This window comes from Myotis yumanensis, unplaced genomic scaffold, assembly GCF_028538775.1.
Source record: "Myotis yumanensis isolate MYYU_CA2020_CCGP unplaced genomic scaffold, mMyoYum1.0.hap1 SCAF_4, whole genome shotgun sequence".
In the NCBI taxonomy this organism is placed as follows: domain Eukaryota; kingdom Metazoa; phylum Chordata; class Mammalia; order Chiroptera; family Vespertilionidae; genus Myotis; species Myotis yumanensis.
Genome location: NW_027223755.1, coordinates 86,408,356 through 86,435,120, shown reverse-complemented (window position 1 = coordinate 86,435,120; position 26,765 = coordinate 86,408,356). Strand labels below are relative to the sequence as shown.

The 26,765-nt window shown below is 44.1% G+C and overlaps 1 protein-coding gene across 7 annotated transcripts in view; it reads left to right on the top strand.

Moving 5' to 3' along the window:
- The window catches only part of CALN1 (calneuron 1), a 426,991-nt gene that overhangs the window by 119,452 nt on the left and 280,774 nt on the right, over window positions 1-26,765 (top strand). For all 7 annotated transcript variants that reach the window (XM_070412846.1, XM_070412841.1, XM_070412847.1 and 4 more), the window contains one exon: window positions 12,650-12,774. In XM_070412846.1, coding sequence (XP_070268947.1) covers window positions 12,657-12,774 — 118 coding nt within the window. In that variant the 5' untranslated portion in view covers window positions 12,650-12,656. The remainder of the gene's footprint in view (window positions 1-12,649; window positions 12,775-26,765) is intronic.

Genomic DNA, 26,765 nt, shown 5'->3' with positions numbered 1-26,765 from the left:
ATTCACTCTCATGAATACTGAAGCCTGGCTAAAGGCTTTGAAATGAGATGGGAATGACTGCTGGTGGCCTTTAGACCCCAGTAAAACGTGTGTCTTATTTCAGGGCAAAGTTCTTAAAAGAGTCGTCAAACACAAAGATTGAGGAGGTAACTGCTTTTCGAAGGGAACTCATGCTACGGAGAGAGCATTTTAAAAAATGGGTGTTTTTTTGAGATATTTCAACCACTATATGATTTTGTTGCATAAAAAAAATTGATCTGAGTGTGCGATCTACAAGCCCAAATCTGTGAAGTTAAAAAAAAATCTGGAAACCGATTTTCTCCAACTGTTTCAGAATCTCCCAAATGAATTCATCAAGTGCTTTGTAGACCCATTTGTTAAAAATTTGAAATCTTTCAATCAGTTTGCAAAACCATCCATCGACATTAGGGAAGATGAAATGTTACGAGCCAAGTCTCAGCAAAAATGTTGGCCTGCTTGTGGGATGGAGTTGAAAAAGGAGCATTGTTAGCATCAGCATTGTGGCTGCAGAGCAATTTCTTCCTGGCAGATGTCTATTGTTATTTAATTCAGGAAGTATATATGAGGTTGTAATAAAAAAGAACTTTGTTTAGTGATTTAAGAAAAGGAAAAATGAATATTGTGATTAAGCAAATACTATCAATGACATTTTTCTAACATTTGGAGGTGTTAAAATCAGTATGGAAATACACCCGACATAAAATCAGATTTTCACGTCACTGTATAACAAAGTGTTATGTCAGATTTTTAATAAGCATGAATAATATTAAATTATGTTTTTTTCTAATAAGAAAATCTAATTCCTATATATTGAGAGAAAAGCAGTTTTAAATTTATTGGTCTAGACTTGTACATAGAATTCTCATATTTCAGAGTGCAGTCTACTTGTGCGTTCTCTATTTGTTTTAATAAACTTGTCATAAATGTGTTTGGTTTATTGCTTTTGTTTTAGAAATTGAACCAGCTCCTTCCATTTGTCTACTTTCTAATTCATCTCCTTCATTATTTCTTTACTTTCTGTTGTCTTTGTTTTGTTGTTATTTTTCTAAGAAGTTAGTGTTGAATACTTACTTGGTATTTATTTCTCTCTTTAAAATAATGGGGGCATTTGCCCTGGCTGGTGTTGTTCAGTGGTTAGAACATCAGCCCGCACACTGAAAGGGTCTTGGGTTCGATTTCCAGCCGAGGGCACATGCCTGGGTTGCAGGTTCAATCCCCGGCCTTGGTCAGAGTGCGTGCGGGAGGCAGCCAATTGATGTGTCTCTCTCACTGATATTTCTCTCTCTCCCTCTCTCTCTCTCCCTCTCCCTCCTTCCTACCACTCTCTAAAAAAATTTAACGGGAAAAATATCTTCAGATGAGGATTAACAAACAAACAAGTAATGGGAGCACTGACTACCTCATATTATACCTGAATATGCTTTTTAAATAAAAACATTTCCATGTTTTGTTATTTTAAAGAAAACCTATAGTTTTAGTTATAATTTAAACTTTGATCTAAGAAGTGGTTAAGAGGGTATATTAAGTTTTTCAATTTTAATGAACAAGCTCAGGGCATCTAATATACAGAATGGTGATTATAGTGAATAATATTGTATCATATATTTGAAAGTTGCTAAGAAAGTAGATATTAAATGTTCTCACCAAAAAAAAAGATAGTGGTATGATGGAGGTGTTAGTTAAAGCTAGGGTTGTAATCATTTTGCAACATGCAACGGTATCCAAGTATATCAAATGAACATGTTCTGCACCTTAAACTTACACAAACTTATATGTCAAGAATATCTCAATAGCCCTGACCGGTTTGGCTCAGTGGATAGAGCGTCGGACTGCGGACTGAAAGGTCCCAGGTTCGATTCCGGTCAAGGGCATGTACCTTGGTTGCGGGCACATCCCCAGTAGGGGGTGTGCAGGAGGCGGCTGATCGATGTTTCTCTCTCATCGATGTTTCTAACTCTCTATCCCTCTCCCTTCCTCTCTGTAAAAAAAATCAATAAAATATATTTAAAAAAAAAAGAATATCTCAATAAAGCTGGAAAAATTTCAATTTTAGCTTTTAAAATAATTGAGTTTACAGATTGTTTTACTTATATTCAGCTGTGCCAAACCTGCATTCAAATACCTTTACCAAAGTTTGCTTTATGGTCTTACATTTGAGAGATTTTTTGAATGTTCTGTAGACATCTGAAAAATGATCTCTGGGGGTGGGGGAGTTGTTACACACACACACACACACACACGCACACGCACACACACACACATTCACTCAGACTTCACAGAAAAATGTGTACATTATTCATATCCTCTGTTTTTATTTTTTCTCATTAAAGTCTTCATTCATTTTAATCCTCACTTTTTAATCAGTTTTTCTTTATGCTGAAATTGTTTTTACTTTAAAGCAATATGAAATATGACTCACAGGGATTTGTGACTAATATATCATTTTGGATTGTACCCTTTTAAAACATGAAATGACTTTCATTGTAGTTCAGTGCTTTTTATTTTGAATTGTTTTGCAGTTAGAACTTTTCTTTTGCCTTAAAGTCTTTCTCCATAATTGAACTTTTAAAGTCCTTTTCTCATTTTACTTTAAGGGATGCTTTAAAGGCAGCAGCGGGAAGCCGCTTGCTGTTCTCAGACCCGTTTAGTTTGCTCCTTTGTGGGGAACCTGTATTTTCTACGTGGATGCTCAGAGGACTTTTCCTCGTCTTTGATATTAAAAAAATGTCACAAGGATATCTAGTTCTGCCAGTGTGACCACTAAGCTACTGTGGATTCTTTTCCTGCTACAAACCCAGAAATGCTGGATTGAATATAACAAGATTTAAATGTGTCACTCTGCCAGTCATTTGCCTGCTTCCTTATATATCATCCTTCTCCCTCCCCCTGCTCCACTCTGCCTTGCAGGGACCCATCCTTGCAAGCTGTATTTCCAGATTCCCTGGCCAAAGGGTAGCAACCGCAGGCGACGAGAAGGCGGGGATAGACACAGAGGCTCCCGCCTCTATCTGCCCTGGACAGCTGCCTCCTGCAGTGCCTCTCGGTCAGGATCCTCCTGGATGCTGGCAGAGCAGAGGCCCTCCTTCCATGGTTCCAGCTCCTGATGGGCAGCCCCTACCCATATTCTAGCTTCTTCTGGGCACCCCAACTTTGAGGTTCTGGTAATGCCACCTTCTCCACATGTCCCTCCAGATTAGGCATGGGAACCACTTTCTGCTATTGCTCATTCCACTCACCATCCTCTGTGGGGCTTTTCAGCCCTTCTAACTGTTTTAAATCCTTTTACTGAATTACCTGACATGGGCTCTGTTTTCCTGACTTCACTCTGATTCGTAAAACAACGTAATGTGAAAGGAAAGAAGCGGAGACACAGAATGGCCACTGAAGTATGCTTGCTGCTCCTGCACCTTCCTCTTGATCCCCTGCCTCCCCCCACAAAGAATGAGCTCTCAAAGCTGTGCTCTGAAGATTCAGAAGCCATTGCTGTTCTTGCTACCATCACCATGACTGCTTCTTCACAGCCCGGGAGCTGGAGAGTGGACAATGCAACGTTGCTTCAGGAAAAGCCAGAAGTGGTTGGGGAAAAAGGCCTTCATCCAGTGAGTCAGTGCATATCAGCCTGTGGAAGCCAGTTGTTAAATTATCAGGAATTTTATTAGCAGGTTCATGAATGCAGCCATTCTTACATAAGTGAAATATAACTCACATTCCTAAATAAAGCATAAACTTACAATTAAGTTACGTTAAAAACAAAGGTAATAAATAAAAAAAGCTGTCTCTTCCTCATTATTTGACCGCATTTTATTACCTATTATCTGTGGCAGTGTATGGTGGAAATACTGTGCAGTGGTGTCCTGGTATACTTCTGCACAGCTCTTCCCAATCCGTGTTCAGTGACATCATGCTGATAGCTTGGAATTGGCCACTTGGGAGTATTTACACCATGGAAGTGGGTAAATGCTGCAAATCAAGACTTCTTTTGAGATCCCCCAGTTGGTAAACACTTACAGTACACTACTGCTTTCCTCTCACGTCTATATTCCAAACTTGTGCAAGTGCTTTTGAATATGGGAGCCAACCCTCATCTAGAACTCTTGTAGCAAGAGAGTCTAAAAAATGCAGGTATTACCTCTTCAGCTTCTTCATCAATGGAGTAGGAATGGGTGTTGAATGAACCAATCAAGAGTACCAAGCTTGAATGAAAAGGTCCAACCTACATCTAATAAGAGTTTACAAAAGAGACATTATAAAGATTGGGAGAGAGCTTATATCTGGAAAGGTAGACTTAGAATTATCCAGAATGAGTCTTCACAGGTGAACAACAACCAGGCTTCTCATCAGGTACAAGATATCCTCAGAGTACCAAGGAAATAATAAATTTATAATTCTCTGCCAACTACAATTCAAATGAACTTGAAATAAAGACTGTTTAAAAGACGAAGACTTAAAAAAGATTTCCACTTACAGTTCCTCAATGAAAGAATTACTAAATTCCCCTCATTAAGAAGGGAATTGAACCCAGGAGAGAGTGCCCGGCAAGAAGCAACAATGAGCAGAGAAACAGGTAAACTTGTGGAAAAGTCTAGGTAAGTGTTGGTTGTAAGATGTAACAAATACAGCAACTACAACAACAGTAATGACTAATTTGGGGGGTTTAAAAGTAAGGTTGAACTGAAATATTGGACAGCTATGCCATGGAAGAACAAAGAAATCCCAAGATGATAAACAACCCAGTAGATAAAGATGAAAAGCAAATTTATAGAAGAGGAAATCAGAATGGGCCCAAACTGTGCAACAAGATGCCCAAACGAGCAATCGAGGAGATCCGATTAAGAAAAATGGAAGAGTCTGATCATACCAAGTGTTGGCAAGGCTGTGGAGAAAAAGACATGCTGTTAGAATTATGGGTCTGCAAATTGCCACAACCACGATGACGGTTTCAAAATATGTTCACAAATTCTTTGATGCTCCAGGTTTAAATAGGTGGAGCCTAATGCCATAAGTGTGGGCTGCACTTGGTGACTTGCTTCTAATGAATAGAGTGTGTTGAAAGTGACCATGTGTGATTTCTGAGACCACGCCATAAAAGTCCCCTCCTTCTGTCTTTTGAGTCACTTGGCTGGGAAAAGCCAGCTGCTATGGAATAAGAACACGTGAGCAGACGTCTGGAGGGGCCCAAAGGAAGCTAGACGTTTTATGAACAGCGAAGTGAGTGAATCATCTTGGACGTGGACCCTCCAGCTCCAGACATGCCTTCTGAAGGTCAGTGTCTTGACTGCAACTTCCTGAACCAGAACAAGTCAGCTAAACAGCTCCTGATGCCTGACCCACAGAAACGGTGCGATAATAAATGTCTGCTGTTGTAAGTCACTAAGTTCAGGGGTAATTTTTTATGTGGCAGTCTATAACAACTCCAACCACTTTGGAGCAACTTGGCAAAATCTGTAATATTTAACCTAAGTACAGAGGCTAGAGAAGTTTCTGCATATGTATACAAGGAGAGACACAGGAAGTTATTCCTTGCAGAATGCTTTTTCTTTCCATTGGGTAACAGGTAAGTTGCAATATATGTATACAATGGAAAACTATGGAGCAGTTAAACTAGGTGTATATGTATGAATTTGGATAAGTCCCTAAAATCGACTAGTGCAATGTGCAAGTTGCAAAAGCATATGTATGGTGTGATATTACTGATGTAAATTTAAAGCTATATACAGCAATACTATAATATATTCTATACAGTTACATCCAAATGTAGGAAAATTTAAAAACACAGACTGGAAGGATACATTCCACTCCAGAATAGAGTTGTCACAGTGGATGGAAGGAGGTGGAGGAATAGAATAAGTGGGCAGGGCTTCCATGTGTAATGTATTGTCTCTTTGAACAAATCTAAAGCAAGTAAGGCAATATATTAGCCGGTGTTCCATCTGATGGTGGGTCCATGGATGCCTTATGTTATTTGCCGAATTTTCTGTTGCTTTGAAACACTGTTACCATTAATGTAGATTTCCATTCTGCTACTATTTTTGGATTTGTTCTTTGCTTTGCAAAGGCCTGCTCCTTTTCCAAATCACCTTGCCTCTTAGCAAGCTCTCTTTTCTTTTTAACTCAGTATCTCCTCACCTTACCCTGACATTTCCTTATGCATGCGCATTCTTATTTCATCGACACACCACTTTCTGAACTTGTTTTGAAGGACATCACCAGAAACTTTGTGAAATTGTCTTCTTTCTCATATTATTGCTTTTTTGCTTACATTCTTGAAAGTGCTTCCCCCTCTAATGCTGCAGAACTTTTATACAGACCCTACATTGGTGTCTTTTGCTTACTCATTCCTGTCTGATTTGAGCTCTGTCCAAACCTTGTTTGCCAATTGGATCTTAATAAGGGAACACAATCGTTTTATAAGTTCCCAGCCAAGTACCCAGTGTCTAGTGCATCTCTGCTGGATCTTCTTGTCCCCATGACTTAACTCTTGGACTCTGGGGAGGAGATGTACATTTTTGGGGTATCTGAGGTCTTCTGCTATTCTTTTGTAATCAAAAGCAATACATGAAAAACCAGATGTCCTCATAGGTCATTGTTCCTAGGGCCCTTCTCATTGACACCTTTGCCTGCAGCACATTTTCACATCTTCATGTGCAGGGCCCATGCCTCTGACCCTTTCATTTTTATTTTTATTTATTTTATTTTTTTAAAAATATATTTCTTTATTGATTTCAGAGAGGAAGGGAGAAGGAGAGAGAGATAGAAACATCAATGGTGAGAGAGAATCACCGATCGGCTGCCTCCTGCATGCCCCCCACTGGGGACCAAGCCCACAACCCAGGCATGTGCCCTTGGCCGGAATCGAACCCTGGACCCCTCAGTCCGCAGGCTGACGCTCCATCCACTGAGCCAAGCTGGCCAGGGCTGACCCTTTCATTTTTTAGCTGTGTTGCATATTGGTAGGTATGAGTAGTCAGGAGAAGGGGGTTGCTGCTCCACACTGGTGCTAAGGACAGTGGGGATTTGACCCTGGCTACTTTTAAAAAGCAATTTCAATTATAGGGTGATGGTCATCCCCACCATGAAATGGAAGAGAAAGAATCTGGGTAGCAAAAAACCTCTTCTGATCCCTTTACTATCTGGCTCTATTATTTAGTTTCCGAATTCAAAGTGTGGGTCCGCCACTGATTGTCATGCTAATGCTAACTGTGCAGACTTAATGGAAACTCCTTCTGCACCTTTCAGGAACAGCATTAGTTTTGTGTGCCTTCACGAGTGTCTCTAGGGGAGTTTGGCAAAGGCCCTGTCTGGGTTGGTGAGGCTCTTTAACTTGTAGAATGCAGGGCCCATGTTGGCCCTTGTGTGTCTGGTAATTAGGGACTCTTGTGAAGCGTTCTGTGCACACTCTAGGCTCTCTCTCTACAGAGAGCCCCCGCTTCAGATGAAGTCTTGCACCTCCTTTCCAAAGCCCTTCCCTTCTCTCTGTGGTCCATTACAGGAATCCATGCAACTTAAACGAAGTACTTTAGAGTAGTGTTTGTCACACTAATTGCGGGGAAGGACTCGTTTTTGTTTTTTGTTTTTTAATTCTGGTTCTTGGCAGACGGATACTTTTGTAAAATACAGTAAGAAGGAATTACTGGAAAAATAAAATAAAGATAAATCAAGTCAACTGGTCACATGCTTAGATGTTGGGACAATGCTATAAACATTTCAAAGCGGTCTCTCCGTTCCTGTCCTTAGCTCATTGCAGACCAGCCGCAGGCAGTGTCTGCCTGGCAGTGGTCCACAGAGCACACCGAGTGGCCCTGCTGTAGGGGCCCCGCAGAATTGTGTTTGGGCACACTCTTTGTCCGTAGTGACAATATCAGCCTCTGGTAATATGCATGGGTCTTCGGTGCCACAGAGAGAAAAATGGAAGGTGTATGAGTCCGGGTTCCCCAGAGAAACATAACCAATAGGATGGATGTGAATTTAGAAGGATTTATTGTAAGGAATTGGCTCACATGGTTATGGAGGCAGAGAAGCCCACAGTCTGCAGGTGGCAAGCTGGAGACACAGGAGAAATGATGGTGTTAGCTCCAGTCCGAGCCTCAGGTCCAGTCCAGGCAGAAGACCAGTGTCCCAGCTTCACAGTCAGGCCGAGAGAATGAATTCTCCCTTCTCTGCCTCCATCGATGGGCTGAGGCTCAGCCACGTCAGGGAGGGCAACCTGCTGTACTCAGTCTGTGGCTCGGACATTCCTCTCATCCAGAAACAGCCTTACAGACAGCCCAGAATAACGTTTAACCACATATCTGGGCACCCCGGGGCCCAGTCACGTTGACACATAAAATTAACCTTCGCTGAAGGGCACCGTCTCATGTCAATGTGAACGGGGCTCTTTGGTTGATTACTCCACCAAGAAATGTACCCGTTCCTTGACCCTTAAAACAGGAACCACCCCTTTGATTTTTAACCCTCGGACACCTCGTCCATTATGTGACCAGAGAATCAGGCTCCCTGGTGCCCGGGAAATGGACTCTTCTTCAGCTCCCGTGCTTTCCATTCAAATAGCTCTCCTGCCGATGCAGCCAGCTGCTTGCTGACACCACTCGACACTCACCGGGAACCCTGGTGCTGCCCAGCCCCTCGCCCACCTGGTCCCTCAGAACCGTGGTGCACAGAGCCAGCCAGCTTCCCTCTGAGCCCACCCTCGGCCACGTCCTCCCTGACCCTCCTTCCTAACCCAGAATGTGTGATCTTCAATCGGATATACCCATGACCTCCTCTTTTCCCTGTATCCTGTTTCATATAACCCTTAGCAAATAATTACTGATATTTATTGAGAATGTTCCTGGTGCTAAGTACAGTGCTTTCCATACCTTATATTAAATTTATAAAAACACTAATCAGTGTGTATCAAAACCCTCATTTACAGAGAAGGAAACAGGCTTACAGAAGATAACTAACTGACATGGGTATTGAAGGCAGGGGTAGGATTTAAATCTAACACTATTTTTTCTGCAAAAGTCCTCATTTTTAAAAATACATATTTTTTATTGATTTCAGAGAGGAGGAAAGAGATAGAAGCATCAATGATGAGAGAGAATCATTGATAGGCTGCTTCCTGCATGGCCCCGACCAGGGATCGAGCTCACAACCCGGGCAAGTGCTTGCAAACCGTGACCTCCTGGTTCATAGGTCGAGGCTCAGCCACTGAGCCACACGGGGCAGGCAGAAGTCCTGATTCTTAAACATGAAATCATACTGCCTTACAGAAGCTACAGAGAAAGTGTCCACATGATAAAGAAAGTTAAATAATATTTCTCAATGAGTAAAGTTGCCGTGAAAATATTTACATGTTTTGTGTTCATTGCCCCCCATATAAGGATCCATCTTCAAGTTTCAGTTCAGGGCCATGTTTCTCTTTGCCGATGAACTTGTGTGTTTTTCTTCCTTCGCCAAGGAGAAAATGTTGGTTGGGTTTCCCCAGGTGGCTCGGAGTGAAATTTAGTCCTTAATTGCAGCAGCTGTTTTTAGCTTACTTGAAATAATGTTCTTCCCTCTTTTGAACATGACTTTATTTATCTGTATGGATAGTTCAATTGCACATGTTTTCTTTCCTACTAGGCACTGAACATTTTGGGTGCAGAGACCGAAGGAACTGAATATATACCTAATTTTGTAAGCTGCTTTTTTCCAGAAGCAAATTATGTTGGCATATCAAATAGGATTCAGTTATGACCAGTTTTGTGGTGTGTTTTTTTCTGCCAAATACTCACTGTTTATTATGTGCTGTACTGGGACATGGCTTGGGTATGTTTGTTTGCGTATAACTTTGTTATGCAGCTGCAAAAATGTGTGTGGCAGATGCAAAGCTTCAGACGTCCAGGTAAAAGGTGATAAAGGGAAGATATTTACAAAATGCTTGGAAACTAGAGTGAGAGTGATGAAACGGGGAGGGATGTTTCCAGTGCCAGTACTGATTGGAGAGGGGCTCCTTCAGGCAGGGAAATTCGCTAAGATCAGTGTCATCTTCCCATGTTCACAAGAACTGAAATGACAGAATAACAGCAGGTGAGGCAGCTGGGGTTTTGGGCCAGTGCTGAGAGGGAGCTGAAGGCACGCGGGAAGTGTAGTGGTGTTGCCTTCTCTCTCCCTGGGCCACGGGAATCCAGTCCTTTGTCAGACAATCACGGCACCCGGTCCCCCAAACCCAGATTAGCTTTAGGAAAAGGGAGAGTGGCCTTAACTTATACATCTGATACTCGCTTTTCAACCTGTTCAGTCTGAAATTTGACTTGGAGAAAAGAGGAGATGGCAATTGTTCTTCCAGAAAAAGATGATTGTTTTCTATTTATGTGAAAGGACAGATTTGGCTTGGGAGGGAAACGTCTGGCTTATAACTAGCCGAAGATGTACATTATATACTTAGCAAACATGTGCACGCTTTGTGGCCAGCATCCTACCATTGACGATCGGCCTGTGGATGTGTGTTTTGTGAGCGGTAGAGCATTCGCGTGGTGTGGAGGCTGACGGCTGGCTCTGGCCTCAGCCCTGGGCCTGTCTGACTGTTCGGGGCCCAGAGCATTTGTGAGAGTTGTCCCAGTTGTTATGATGAATGAAAAGTACCTTTGATAGAAATAGAGAAATCAGGAAGTGTGGCCTATTTTTTAGGAAGATAATTAATTCGTTTTTAGACATCTTGAGTTTAAAACGAGAGTTTGACATCCGGATGGAAATGTCTTGGCTCAGCTGTGGCTGCTTCGTTGAAACAGCACTTAGGAGGCTTGTGTTCTGGAAAGGATTCTTTCCCTAACCGGTTTTGTGCTCTTGGGTGAGCCCTGTAACTCTTAGGAGTCTACTTGGTTGATCTCTAGGTCAGCAGTGCTCAGCCCCAGCAAGGACCTGCTGCTGTGTTGGGGACAGTAGGGGCGTGTCCAGCTGTGCCTGTCATCAGTGGTGTCCCAGGGGAAAGAAGACAGGAGCCCCACCCCTGGTGTGTGCTGGCTCCAGCATCCCAAGAGCAGGGACGATCGCCGAGAGTGGATTCTCTCTGAGTGGGGTTCGAGGGTTGGCGAGGTTTGGCTGTCCTGTTCTCAGAGACTGGCCCGTTGGCTGTCTTTCTGTAATTCATACCTCGTTACTCAGCAGTGGCCACAGGGGCTGCTCTGGCCACTCCGGCTTATCTTACAGATGCAAGCTTTAGTGCCTGACAGGTCTCTACAAGTGACTTACATGCAGAATGATAGCTGTGTGGGGAGAGAGCAAGGGGTCATTCCTCTCCCTCAGAGCCCTTGGCAGGGAGGTCCTCATCCGTGCTTGAATGCTCCCAGGGACGGGAAGATTACTCCTTCCAGGGCTGCCCAGTTCTCCTTCTGGGAGCCCTGCTAAGAAGATGTTCTTTAGCCACACCCTGTAATTGGCTCCCTGTTCTTCCTACCTATTCTCTAGTTCCACTCAGTGGTTTATTAGTCCTCTTAGTTCCTTTCCAGATGGGGAAGCAGAGCCTGCCATGCTCAGTGGCTCCCTCACTGTAACAGAGCTGGGCCCTTTCTGCCGGGAGGGCCCATCTTTCTAACTGCCTTTCCTCTTTATCCTTTGTACCTGCCCTTTCATTCTCCTCACCACACGCCTTTCCCTCCCCTTTCCCTTTGCCTGGAGCCTCTGCCCTGCCTTGCACTGTGGGGGAATCTGAGGCCCAGTGGAGGTGGCCATCTGGGCAGAACAGCTTTGCCTGGAGGGTTTGTTAGTTGGGGGTAGAGGGATGCATTAGTTCAGCGGTTCTCAACCTGTGGGTCGCGACCCCTTTGGCAGTCGAACGACCCCTTCACAGGGGTCGCCTAAGACCATCCTGCATATCAGATATTTACATTACGATTCATAACAGTAGCAACATTACCGTTATGAAGTAGCAACGAAAATAATTGTATGGTTGGGTCACAACATGAGGAACTGTATTTCAAGGGCCAGAAGGTTGAGAACCACTGCATTAGTTCATTTCCCCGAGAGGACTGAAAGCTGCTTAGTTCTGGGCCACCTTGAGATGTCACTCACCTTTATAGTAGGGCAGGTGCGAGTCGGGGGAGTCGGGCGTGGGGGCCGCTCCTCAAAGGTGCAGACTGGTATGCATATTCACGTAGAGCCGCTCATTCCCACCTGCTTGGAGTGCTATGTGAGTGGAGTGCCTGCTTTGCCTGGGAAAAGTGAAACCCTTGGACCTCTGCAGGTCCCCAGCCAAGACATCCAGTCCCTGGGCAGCCCGACATTTCTGGGGTGCGTAGTCCTGTCTTATGAGAACTGAGAAAGAGGGTGTCAGGCGAGGGAGAGGAGCAGAGGGTGTTCCTGTTTGTACGGAGACAGCTTGGTGATGACATGGTGTCCCACAGTCTGCAGGGACAACTCGCTTCAAATTCATAATTCAGCGGGAACAATGACACAAGACATACAGTGGAGGAAGGGCTAGATCTTGAGTCCCTGTAGGAATTGTTCAGCCCTGAGTACCCCGGAGTTTTCTGACTTCCCCTCTAGAGATGTTATTATGTAAAAGATAACACTGGCCATGGGAAAGCCGGAGGGGGGGGGTCCTTTAAGGACGGAAAGGAGGAGTGACCGACGATGTCTTTTTCTCTCGCCTCCCTCCTCCCGTGAACAGGGAGAAGATGCCTTTCCACCATGTGACCGCTGGCCTGTTGTACAAGGGGAATTACCTCAACCGGTCTCTCTCTGCTGGCAGCGACAGCGAGCAGCTTGCAAATATCTCCGTGGAGGAGCTCGATGGTAAGGAGCCCGCCCCGTCTGGGAGCTTAGCCATCTGGAGAGGCACTTGGGGCTATTGTGCATCTCAGGTGAAAGGGCCAGGCTCTGGCCACCGGTTGTGGCCCCGTCTGACTGTGGTGGACGGGAAAGAGTTCAGAGGTAAATTCTGCCGGAAGGACTTCTTTGTGTGGGATGGACCTCGAGGCCTGAGAGATCGATGATGGATAGTTCTGTTTCCTTGGCTACTGACTGGGAGGATAGCCTTCAACTCCCCAAGTGTATTTTGCAGTTTATGGAATCTCTGTCACACACGGTGTCGTCCCATTCCCATATTGTCTTTTAAGCTGGGGACCAGCTGTGGGGGAGGGTGAAGCCTTGTTAATGGCTGTCTCTTGACGTGTGGCCGTGTGCTTTGAATCCTGCCCAGCTGAGAAATTGTCTGGAAGCTGCGTCGAGGTGGACAGCGATAATTTTTATCGCCTCTGTTCCTTCGTAACACAGTTCAGCCCTGAGTATTCAGGGCAGAATGAGGGATGGGAAAAAACCTGAGAATGCAGTGACTGAACTTCGTCCTGGGACACTGCCCTGTTGTGTCCCCATTGGTAAACCAACCCCCGATAAAAAGAAAATTAAAGCAAGAGAGAAGGAATTATTTTCTGGAATAGAGAATTAGGTTGATTCAGCCAGATGTTTGCCTAGGTGCCACATCTGCTGAGGCCAAACCAGAATCATTTTTTCCCAGTGTTTTGGAATGCTGTGTTCCTTGTAACACATTTTAAAACACGAAGTCTACTAATTTATTTTCTGAAAGAGAGAAGCCGAAATTACCCCAGATGGCTCCCATTTTTGCTTTTAAGTGTAATGGTCCGAGCCAGCATGCCTTCTCTGCGCTCCTTTTTCACCGGGGAAGGTGGGAAGATTCAGTGCGGGGCCAGGGAAGCCACACTTGCTTCATGATCTGCAGCAGACGAGGGAATCGAAGGATGGGGCCGTGTGATAACTTTTCCTGCCCTTGTTTAGTTTGTTGGCATGCTTCCCTAGGGGCTTGCTTATTTGCATGAGCGAGCAGTGGCCTGGCAGAGGTGGGTGGGCTGGGTCCAGAGAAGGCTGGGATGTCAGAGTGAGTGGGCAAGGCCAGACTCCTGAGGGCAGCAGCTGCTCACTGTGGTCTGGACAGACTGGTGGCCCGAGAGGACAGCAGGACCCTCAGCTCTGCTGGTCTTCAGTTGGCCAGAGAACAGTCAGATGCAGGACACAGATGCATGCAAGGGAGCCCTAACTGCCTGTGACGGGAGCCCACCCTTCATTAGTTTTGGCCGAGTTGGGCAGGTGAGGCGAGGCTCAGGCTCCCCCACACCCCGAGGAGTCGGCCCCCAGTGGAGATGAGGGCGGGTGGTGCATTGATTTGGCTGGTTTGCACGTGTGTTTGTGTAGGTCCCCTGGGTTTGTCAGTTAGCAGGGGCCCCCTGAGTGGGTTTTGCTGAACAGAGGCCAAGAACTGGCAACTCTCAAAGATGCGAGATTACTAACCAAATGAAGTTTGAAGATCCCCTGTGGCTGTCCCAGATCCTGCTTTCCACTTCCCTTCCTCTTTCCGTCTGCCACCCAACCTTGCGAATAACCAAGAGATGATTTCTCCAACACTTCTCAGAGCAAGGCGTTTTTTCTTTTTTTGTTAAATCTGGGCCACCTCTGGGTGCGGCCTTTCAAGAGGATGGCTGGTGAGATTTCAGCCCTGTTCCCTGCTCTGAGCACCTGGCTGCCACACCCTGCATGTTCTTGGGCAAACATCAGAGTTCACCAGCTGTTTCACCCAGGGCCAGGCAGCTGGGCAGGGCTGAAAGGTGCCTTCTGCCCAGCCAGCGTGGCTCAGTGGTTGAGCGTCGACCTATGAACCAGGAGGTCATGGTTCGATTCCCAGTTGAGGGCTCAATCCTCAGTGTGGGGCATGCAGGAGGCATGATCAATGATTCTTTCTCATCAAAGATGTTTCTATCTCTCTCACCCTCTCCCTTCCTCTCTGAAATCAATGAGAAAAAAAAAAGAAAAGAAAAGAAAGGCTCCTTCTTAGCAGGGGAGATGAGCAGGGAGTGACTCTAGTAGTCCAGATGGGCAGGCTCAGGAGGGAAGCCCTGGTGGAAGGAAGCGGGACTTCAGGACCTGAGGGCACTGGTGAAGGTGCTGTTTGTCCTTCAGGAGGGTAATCCATGTATTTTCTGATGGAAGATTTCTTCTACTTCATTGTTTTTTGCAAGGTGACCCCTGAGTTATGACTGCTCATGCTTTCTTATGAGCATCGTGGGGCTCGGGCAGGGCTGTGCAGATGTGCACTGAGTTTAGAACTGCGGGGGGGGGTGGGGGGGGGGCAGGGTCTGAAAACCAGCTGGCAAGAATCGGTCCGGGTGACTGCTGCTGGTGCTTCAGGGAGCCGAGGTCTCCGAGCCTTTGCCTGCTTGCTGTTCTCTTGGGGCTGCCTCCTGTCAAGCTGTCCTCAGTCCTGCTGTTCGAGGCCACTCATCTATCCTCAGAGGTCTCGCTGTGTTGCACAGGCACTTGATGTGTTGGACACTGGTGGACAGTGGAGCATCCCTTGTGGTCTGGCTAACTCCGGTGCAGACACTAGTTGGGTACCACCCTCACTTTCTGGTCCCCCCCCTCCTCACCCTGCAGCCTCCTGCTTCAGAATCACCATGGGGATAGGTTGGTTGGTGCTTATCACCAGGAACAGAATGCCCCTTTCCTTCAAGGTAAAGGTCAAAGGAGCCCAGTCCCTGGGTGGGTCCCCACAGAGAACAGGCGGGACAAGAGCCTCTCTCCATGCACGCCACCTCCAGCTGCCATTCACTCTGGAAAGTTTCTGTTTCTTCTCTTTACACAAAGCCCGGGAGGAAACAGTGCAAAGCTGCTGCAAGTTGGCCAGACTGGAGTTGAGCCATCACCCAACAAGCAAACTCAGCCACGATGAATCAGTTGAGACAGTCATTCATTCATTCATTCATTCATTCATTCCTTTGTTCATTCCTGTTCATTCATTCACTGCAGGAATGCTTACCCAAGTGCTTTCTGGATGGAGGAAGAAATAAAATAGGCATAATATTCATTGCCTCTCCCCAAAGAGTTTGCAGTATACCCAGGGAGTTCATGTATATTCATTAGCAGTCTCTTGCACTTCTACAGGGTGTCATGTGAAGTTTTATTAGACATATGAATTATAAGAAAAAACAGTTTTTGAAATGCTATTTATTGAATAGCCTTGTGATGCTATCTTAATCTTAAACTAAAATTGCCGCTATCAGAAGTTCATTCATGTTCATTAATATATGGTATTCCATTATTGATACTATGACCCCATTTCTATGTCCATTCTATTCAGGATGGATATTTGGGTTTCCAGTTTGGGGCGATCAGTGTCTAATCCAGCGTCCCCCTTCTGTAGCAGCTGTGCTAGGGTGTGCTCTCCTCAGGGCTTCCTCATAGCAATTATGAAATGTCTGGGTGTAGGTATTTCACATGATTTTTGTCAGTAACAGTGTCAGCCCCTTGGGTTACTGTCTCGAGTCTTCCTTTGAGCTTAGGTTAATTTGCTTTCACATCTTTGATGGTTATTATTTCTGTTTGTTCTTCAGGAATGCCTCTCATTTTAATGCTAGATTTCCATTCATTTTTTACTTTACCCATCTCTTCTCACATTATTTTTCTCTTTTGCACCTCTGCAGTCTGCATTCCTTCTTGAGTGTGTCTTCTACAACATTGATTTATTTGTCTACTGTCATTTACAAATTTTAAATCATTTATTATAAAATTTAAAATAATTTACATAACGTATATTAATATAATGTACGTATATATCAATGTAATATACATGTATATATTACATATATACATAATTTACATGTGTACATATAAAGCCTTTTTATCTAGCCTAATGCTGTCTTTATTTTGCAATAGAAGCTGTTTTTATATGGTCCCTTTTGCTTTTTTCTGTTCTGCTTTGTGATTCAACCATTATTGTTCTTTGTAGGGCCAGGGACTGTGAGCAAGCAGGGTTTATAATGACTCTTTAGCCTTCTCTGTTTTATCTTCACTTTACCCAGATCTGGGAAAATTTTCCCCTTTCCAGCCCCAGACTAGAGAGCCCTGTTTCTAGAAGACATGCATCTATCTCGTCCAGGGCAGAAGCGGGATCTTGATGGCCCATACTGTTGGGTTGGTTCCCTGTGCCACAGAATTACATCAGCCTTTGTCCTTCCCTCTCCTGCTCTCCTTCCTGCTCCCAAACTGGAACACAACAGTCAGTGACCCCAGGTACATTCCGGTTCTCATCTGCCCTTCCAGTGATCCAGGATGGTCGCACCAACCCCTGCTCTGCTTACTCTCAGAGGGGTGTTTTCTAAAGGAGTTTAGAAAAGGGGTGCTGCCGAGGTGGGTTTGGGTTGGGGAATAGATCACCATGGAAACAGTTGCTTGGTTTGACGGCTACCGTAGCCTCTGGGTCCCTGGCAAGAACAAATAGTGGTGGTGAGTGAAAGCCTTCCTTCCCGTGGGCCGCTGTGGTTCTCGGGGTGGAAGTTGTGTTTCCCCAGTTTCATCAGCGTAGGAATTAGTGGGGAATTAGTGGAAGTTCTCCTCAGGCTCTGACATGTGGACATATCTCAAAATTACTATTCCTGGTGATGTGCTCACACATATATTTTGGGAGTATTTTTATCTCAGTTTTGGGAGCGCATGGATCAGTCTGCCACCCTTCCATCATGAAGCCCCATGTTAGCAGTTGGCTCACTTCATTTGGACTGCTCCAGAGTTACTCTTCATACAGCCGCTTTCCTCAGTGACCCACCTTTGCCCAATCCGCTGGACACTCAGTATTTATTTTGTACTTTCTGCAGCATCTGGCAGTGTTTGTCACACCTTTGGTTTTGAAGTTGTCACTGCCTTGGCATCATCTCACTAGCTGGCCCTCCTCCTACCTCTTTCCTGCCTCTCTGTTATTTTCACTGCTCCTTGTGTGCCCCTCACCTCCTGACAACTCCTTACACACTGCCGTCTCCTGGAGGTAGTTTCTCTTGTCCTCCCCATGGGCGTCTACATGCTGACCACCTCAAGATCTATATCTTCACTTCCTGCCTCCCTCCTGAGTTTTATTTATTTATTTATTTGACCTCAAAGAGAGAAGGGGAGGGGAGAGAGAGAGAGAGAGAGAGAGAGAGAGAGAGAGAGAGAGATGAGAGAGAAACATCCATCATTCCCTCCAGCACCTGCCCCCACTGGGAATGAAAGTCACAATCTGGGTATGTGCCCTGACCAACAATTGAACCCACCACATCTGGTGTACAGGCTGATGTTCCAACCGGCCTGGGCCCTCCTGAATTTTATACTTGCTACCTATAGTCCTGTGTAGATGTCCCACACATTTCTTAAACTCCAAAGATCCAGAGCCCTATGGATTTCTTTGTTCTCCCAAACTGCCCCTCCTATGGAATTTTCCCCAGGAAATTATATCACATTATACCCTGTCAGCCACAGTGCTAGCTTGGGAATCATCCTCGATTCCTCTTTTCCTCTTACTTCCCACCTATAAGTGGCAAAGTCCTGCAGATCGACTTATACGTATTCCTTCCTCTCTGAGTACATTGCCATTGTCTGTGGCCATGTCCTCACATCCTAGACACTGCAGTCACGGGGAGTAGATCTCCTTGTACCTCACCCATGACATCACCCTGTGTCAGTTCAGTTCCATTTCAGTGGAGGGATGCTTCCCAATTACATACTTGATGAGGTTATCCCTCTGTTTATAACTTTTTGTCCTACAAGTATATAAATATACACATGTTTAACATTTATTTTAACTTTTAAAAACATTTCAAATCCACAGGGATTTTGGATTTAATTATTCATATTGCAGTGTTTGCTGTCTAAATTTTGTCACCAATTACTAATTTGCTTTATTCAAAACATGAGGTTCCCTGTCCTATTTGTTTTTCTGAATGGAAGCCCCTTAGCCAAGACAGACAAGGGCATCAATTTTATTTTGGTGGAGGGAGAATAGGTATGGGGAAGCATTTGCTTTCTTCCTCTCTACCTTCTCTCAACACATCACACACACACACACACACACACACAATTTTTTTCAGTTCTAGAATTTTTAACTTGGTTCTGTTTTTATAGTTTCCATTCCTCTAATGAAACACTCTATCTGTTTACTCATTAAATCAGCGTTAAAAAATTCTTTGGACATATTTGCCTATATTTATAATAGCTCTTAAAAGTCTTCATGTACTAAATCCAATATCTAGGCTCTAGGCCATCTTGTTTGGTTTCTGTTGTCTTTTTTTTTCAGATTATGATCAATATTTAAAAGATATCTTTGCAGGTCTACTAACATTTGACTGTTTGCCGAACATGGTGAATACTATATTATAGAGACTCTGTATTCTGTTATCTTTCTCTGAAGAGGGTTGCTTTTTGCTCTTTGTTCCATTACTAGCTGACCACCTTAAATGTGTGTGGGTCTGGTTTTATGCTCTGTTAGGGCATGTCTGTGGAAATGCCAAGGTGGCTCCCCAGCCCCGCTAATGTGGTAGAGACTCAGCCCCCAAACTCCGCCTTCCTGGATCTGGTCAGGGCTTGATTTTTGTTTGGTTAGGGTGGGTCTGAAGTAGGCCTTTACAGTGCTTCCTTATTCTTACAGTGCGATCTTGCTAGTGTCTCAGCTGGATGCTTGTGGGATGTTAATGAGGTTTTCTCAGACATCTCCCAGGGCTGCTTAAATTCTAGTATCTGTTTTCTCTTCTCAAACTCAGCAGCTGCTTCCTGGTAGTCTGGTTTCATCTCAACTTGTGCAAGTGTAGCCCAGCCTTCAGCCAAGTATTCACAGGGAGCCCACGCGGGCTTCTGGGGCCCCTCTCTGAAGTGTTCATCTCTAGGCTGCCTTACCCCACCGATTCCAGCCCCCTTAGCTCCCCAAAGGATGAACTGTCACTGGGAAATTGTCCTCAGGCCAAGAGCCAGGGCGACACGGGGCTCACCATGTGCATGTCCCTTCTCCCCACAATTACAGTCTTGTACTGACTACTGCGCAGGGCCTGAGAACAGATGCTGTATATATTTTGTTCAGTTCTTTGGTTGTACAGCTTCTGTTGGGAACAACCTGTCTACTTGGGAAACACATATTCATCTTTTAAGTTTCAACATCGTTATTGTGGTCATGATCATGATCACGATCATCATCATCATCACCAACATCACAGCTGAGTCCTTACTGTGTCCTAGGAACTGTTCAACGTGCATTCTATGAATTAATTCATTTAATCCTTTTAATAACCTATGATACAGGTGCTATGATTAACCCTATTTTTGCAAATGTGGAAAACGGGGACATTAAATCACCTAGCAGCATCACTAGCATGTGTTGGAACTGGGATGCAAACTGTCACCTGTCGTCAGAGCTCATGCCTTTTAGCTTTTATGCTCTGCATCCTCCTCCCTGCTAGATAAGACCCCTTTTGCCTTCCCTGCACCCTCATGTCACCACTGATTCACTGCCACCACTGTGACACGTGGCTGAGAACTTGGCTGATGAATCAAACTTTCAGTGGGTGGAGAGATATTTTTAAAGCTCTGTGTGAGCCCAGCATGCTCCTCACCCAGAGCAGAGGTGCCCTGCATGCAGCCTGGGAAGGGCTGGTGGTGGGCATGGGTCCATATAGAAGGGGGCTGGCTCCCATGCCGTGCATTCTGAATGGCCCCTCCTCACCTCCACCCATCTGGTCCCTCATATATTTTCTTGTAAAGAAGATTCTCCCCTACCCTTTCCCCTCTCTCCCCCCGCCCCCCACTTTTGCTGGTTGATTTAAACATCCCAGAGGCATACCCTACTTGCCTTTTTTGAGACACTTCCTTCTACAGCCCTTTTATGGAGGCAGAAACATTACTGTCATAAGAAGAGAAGCTCATAAATCTTATTTAAAGAAGTTGATGGCTCAAAGTTCACTCCTCCAGAGGAGACAATTCAAGGGTAAAACTGCCAGGTATACAGCTCTGCTCCCAAGCCCGGAATTAGCCTTACTATGGGGGTCTTTTATCTCTGTGGGTACTTCCCCTTGGAGGCTTGACCTGCCTTTGAGCCTTGAAAGAGCAGTGTTTTGTGGAGAGTTGTGAAGCTTTGTTAGCAGAGCAGTGAGAGATTTCTCCGATGGTGGCTGCTTCCAAGAGCCCACTCCTTAAAGGGACATTTGTCTACCTCTACTTGTAGTTTTCTGCATCTTGTTCTGAGAATGTATTTTGATAGCCACGGCCAAGAAGGAAACCTGAGTCCCGTCCCTGCTGCTTTCATTTTACTCATTTATAATCTATATGCTACCTGTTTCCAAAAGTGATTGAGACATCGTGTGATAAGGAAGAATAATGAACTGCAAAGGCTGTCAGAAGAGGAATAGGAAATAAAGAGCCCACATATAAAGAGGAAGAAAAAATATGACAGCCCTTAAAACTAATACATGTGGGTAAGCATTAAATTTAGCTCCAAGCTTTCAATTGGTTGGGGCGAGATGGTAATATGAATTTCATTATTCCAATGATAGCCTTAATGTGTCCCATTAGAATAATAGTCTTCTCATCTGTATTACAAATAGGTTCCCTTGGCCCATAATAAAAATACCCAATATACAAGCATTTTGGTTTTTTTTAGAGATATTGGTGGCTTTCAACTTTTCTCCCCCTCAAATTTCTGAGGATTTAAAAAAATACCTATTTCCACTAGTAGTAGTGGCTTATGATAGTGGTGATTGTCAATGAAGGACGAGGTGCTAATCTTAGACTCTGCAGATGCAGAGATGAGGGTAGATTGTAGTCTAAAAAGCCTTCCCATCAGGTTTCTAAGTACACTGTGGAATGTTTCTCTGGTTTCTATTCCTTAAGAGCCCTGCTTGAGGTAGTAGGAAGAAGTGATATCTTGTATGAAAGTTTAAGAATCTGCATCTGTCATAAAGCGTGGCCTTGACTTGGGATATTTGAGGAGTAGGAGTTACCAACCATTCATTTCTATCATAAAATAACTTTGAAATTATTCCTGTGGAACCTTTCACTTTCAACAGAAGTGCATCCTAATAGAGCTAAGGTAATTAAGTCCCACAGTGCTTCCCCAGATAACTAAATAAGTTAACCCATTGAGTAGAATTGTTCAGCATTCTCCATCTGGCTGCTGAAGAGAGTTTGCCAAAATTCATTATTTTGATGTTGGCTTCATTGATACTGGGCTGTTTCTCCTGGCGGTAATCGGCCAACAGCAGGTTCAGCTGTTTCCTGGGACTACTCAGGGATGGGATGTTAGCAATATTTTCTAGCAGGAGGGTTCACGGGTCTTTCCTCTTCAGAGTGGTATCCAGGGCATCTCATCTAACCACTGCTCCAAATAATTAAAAAGCGGGTGATGAGCTAGGACATAGACATTTGAAGTACAAAATTTCTCTTTCAAGGTGGTCATTTCTACCTCCTCGAATTCTCAAGCCAGAAGATCTCTGAATTTACATTGTATTGCTATATTGCTGTGTAAGAAATTATTCTCAAAATTCCTGGTTTAAAATAAAAATAAAAACAAAACATTTTAATCTCACAGTTTTTGTGTAAATGGCTGGTCTGACCCAAATTCTTTCTAAAAGTTGGAGTTAAGACTTTTGTGGAGACTGCAATCATCTGAAGGCTTGACTAAGGCTGGGAAATTCAATTTCAAGTTCACTCAAACGGCTTTTGGTTGGAGGCCTCTGTTCCTCCCACGAGGGCCTACATAGGACTGCTTGAGTGACTTCATGACTTAGGATTTGGCTTTTCCTAGTATGAATGATCTTTTTATGACCTTGTCTCCGATGTCACAGATTGGACAATAGCAGGTTCAAGTGTGCCACGGCACAGCCCACACTCAAGGTAAGTGGAATTAGGCTCCATCTTTTGAAGGGAGGAGTATCAAAGAAGTAGCATGTGTATTTTTAAAGCACCAAAGACCATACAAATTAGCTTAAAGATAGTTCCTAGCTATTGAATTGAAAGCTAATGAAATGTTATAGAAAGTTTTAACATCATACTTAGAAGTTTTTTCATGCAGTGAAGAAGAGAGGACCAATGGTCTCTGCTATAAAAATAAGAATTAAAGCCTGCCTGATCTTTTTTTTCCTATTTATTTCTTTTTTACTAAATTTATTGGGCTAACACTGGTTAATAACATTATATAAAGTGTACAACTTTATAATACAAAATCTCTATACTCTATTGTATGCTCACCACCCAAAGCCCAGCCTCCTTCTGTCACCACATATTTGATCTCCTTTACCCTCGTTATCATCTCACCAAAGCTTACCTGGTCTTGATGGAGTAGGGTCTCTGGAGTCCCTCAGATCATAATTCCTATCTCAGTTGTACTGTTTAGCAGGTACAACAGAGATGGTTAGCTCTTCCCCAATATAACTTTTCCTTAGTAGCAGAAAGTTTAGCTAACAAATAAAGACTATATTTCCCAGTCCCCTTAAGAGCCAGGTGTGGCCATAGAAATTCTGGCCATTGAGATGTAAGCAGAAGTGACACTGGGTAGGTTCGCTGCTTCTTTTTTTCTATCCTTTTTCTCCTTACTGGATGGGAATGTTATCATCTGGCAGCGTGATGACAAAGAGTCTCATCTTTGGATGACAGAGTGATGAGTTAGAAGGAACCCAGGTCCTGAAGATACCATAGTGGAACAGAGAGAAACTAACTTCTTCTTTTTCTTTTTCTGTCATCTGGACCTAAACCCACCAAATGAGCAGCTGTGTATCCACAGACAAGAAATCCAACCTCTAAACCTATTTTCCAATATTTAAATTAATGTCTTACTTATAATACTACTTTTAGGAATCTCTTGCTTATTATTTTTTAAGAGGAAGTATTGTAGAAGATTTGGAATGATGGATCTATAATTTCAAAGCATCAGAGATTTGTCATTTTTCTCATATATATATATATTGATTGACTATATTTTAAGTTCTTCTGTTGAAATGTGAAAGGAAGACGTTCAGAAGGCTGGGTGACAGAGACCTTAGAGGCCTTCAGGAGGACATTAACTTTGGGTGAGTTTGTCCTATTCTTGAGGGTGGGGCTCACATACATTATGTGAGCAAACACAGTGAAGGCATGGGCACATAGTGACTGTTCAGAAATGCTTGTTGAAGAAATGAACGCCAGGTCCTCTGATGAGAGAAGTTTGTCTCAAAATGAGCTGATTGTTCTTGATTATTCATTCTAAAGTGGATGGAATTGGCAGTGAAATGTGGTGGATGATACATGGCATTTAGAGCCAGATTACCTACTTCGACGCTCCATGAGATTTGGTTTTCTTACCTGTACAATATGAGGGATTATATGCGGAGTGACTTACAATTGTGTATTTGGCATATAGTAAGTACCCAATAAATAATAACTGTAATAGTAATTGTTGCTATTGTTGTTATGATGATGACAATGATGACTATCACGACAAGACACACCCAGACAAATGTTTATTCCCACCTTGGCGGCAAGTTGGCTCTTTAGAGGAAAAAACAAAACACTAGTCATTATTATGCAACTATCCTGTCAGGACAGGCACATTTCAGAATGTGAGTGCCCCATAGGAAAGGCCGTACAAAGTGGAAGTATCTGCATACTCCACAGTGATTCTCTGTGTCTTAGCTCTAAGCTCATAAGAACACCTTTCTGTCCAGCCGGAGTGGCTCAGTTGGATGGAGTGTTGTCCTGTGCACTGTAAGGTTGCTGATTCAATTCCTGGTCAGGATACATACCTGGGTTATAGGTTTGATTCTTAGTTGGAGTGAGAACAGAAGGCAATTGATCGATATTTCTCTCTCTCTCTCTCTTTCTTCTCTCTCTCCATCTCTCCATTTGATATTTATGACATTATTCAAACAATGATCAACTTAAAAAGTAGCCTGCTATATTTGATCAAACATTTAGTTACCTCACCCCTAATGTCTTGGCAGGGCCAGACCAAGTAACTTCACGGGCCTTATATGGCCCTCGGGCTGGACGTTCCCCACCCCTGCTCTAAGACCTGGGCTTTGATGTGGGAACATCTGTGCCTGTCGGAGATTCAGACCTTCCAGGTGCTCACCAGATGCTCACAAGGATCAGGAGTGAACATGATCATAATGTCCTTTAAAGAAAAAACCTGATGTAACCCACAATACTTATTCCATGGGTTGAAGGAAAGGAAGATGGGAGGGGTGTAGGGTGGGGCGATACCACAGCTGGCTGACCAGACTCACTCCCCTTCAGAAGGGGACATTGTCAGCTCTTTGAGTTCAGCACACTGGGAGAAAGAGTTCCCTTCCTTTCTCTCTGAAGTGGGAGGTTGTGTTGGAATAGTGTCAGTTTCTGGAAATGGGAGAGCCCAACCATCGGTTTGTCTGGATGTAGCTTCCGCAGACATTAGCATCCCTGCTTCCTGTTGTTCCTTTTCCCAGCTTCTCCCCACTCAGGGTTCCCCTTACCTCGGTTGGTTAAAATTCTAGGTCATTTTTTGTCTTAATGTTTCTTCAAAACTCTAAACATGGACTTCAATATTAATTATTTGTTACACTAAAGTTTTATAGTCATATGAGAAAAATGTCCCATTTCCCCCCTGAACCTGCTAACATAAATGGCCCAGGACAGGAAGTAGGGGGTTCTCACCATTTGCATGCTCAGGTGTAGGAATGGTTGTCAGGCTGGTGCCAGGTGTCTGTGCTTTGCAGGTATTTCTCTGCTGATACCCAGTGAGATGAGCCTCGGGATATGTAGCTCACTGCAACCATCTGGGTTGCAATCCAACGTCTCTGCCTGCTTGCATTGTACGGAGGACAGTCCTCAAATTCGTGGTCTGGTGCTCCCAAGCTTTTGTGGGAGACTTTAGAGAGCTTAGTCTCTCTGCCATCTGGTACTGAGGTAGGGGAAGTGGGGAAGGAGAGTCGTGGGGACACACCTGAGAACTGTGCTTTCTATACCTCCATGGTGCCTCTCCTCCGAAGGCTGTGTGCAGTTTCTCAGCCATCACCTTTTGGGACTGAAAAAACTTCTGAGACTTTAAGGTGAATGACTGATCATAATTTTATGCTAATCTCTTTAAGAACCCTTCAGAGGTGCCATCTATTTCTGGGAAAAGTGCCTTGAGCTTCCTGCTGAATTCTCTTCCAGGTTTTGAGGACCTTGAATATGCAAATTAAGAAACGTGTTTGAAATTTTGAATCCCCAGAGACAGGTAGTCAGTCTAGAAGACAGGCTTCTGAAGAGCTATGAAGTTGATAAAGGTCAAGCCAAAGAATGTGCCAAGTCAGGGGCTTTGAACCTGAGGTCTGTGTTTCTCTGGGAATTTCTGAATATTTTATGTGTTTATGAGTAGTGCTTTTTTTCTGTGCCTTTGTCAGATTCTTAGAGGTTCAACAAAAGGGTAATACCAATTACTAACCTGCACCTATGCACATCACTACATAAAGGATTTGCTTTGTTTGGGAAGACAGGACTAGGAGTGTTGTTGCATGCTAGTGAGGTCCTACTAGACCAGTGATGGCGAACCTTTTGAGCTCGGCGTGTCAGCATTTTGAAAAACCCGAACTTAACTCTGGTGCTGTGTCACATATAGAAATTTTTTGATATTTGCAACCATAGTAAAACAAAGACTTATATTTTTGATATTTATTTTATATATTTAAATGCCATTTAACAAAGAAAAATCAACCCAAAAAATGAGTTCGCGTGTCACCTCTGACACGCGTGTCATAGGTTCGCCATCACTGTACTAGACTGTGCAAAGATTGCATCGGTTGTGGTGTGGAGAAGGGATTTGAGGGCAGTGGATCTAGAGGCTGGGACACCACCAAGAGCTCATTGTCATAGTCAGGGGAGAAATGGTGAGGGCCTAACCTTAGCAAGTGGCCTAAACTGGCAGAGAAGTGGGCTTGGGAAGTTAAAAATGCAGACACTTGGCCATGTTTATGATGTCCAGTTCAATGCCTGCA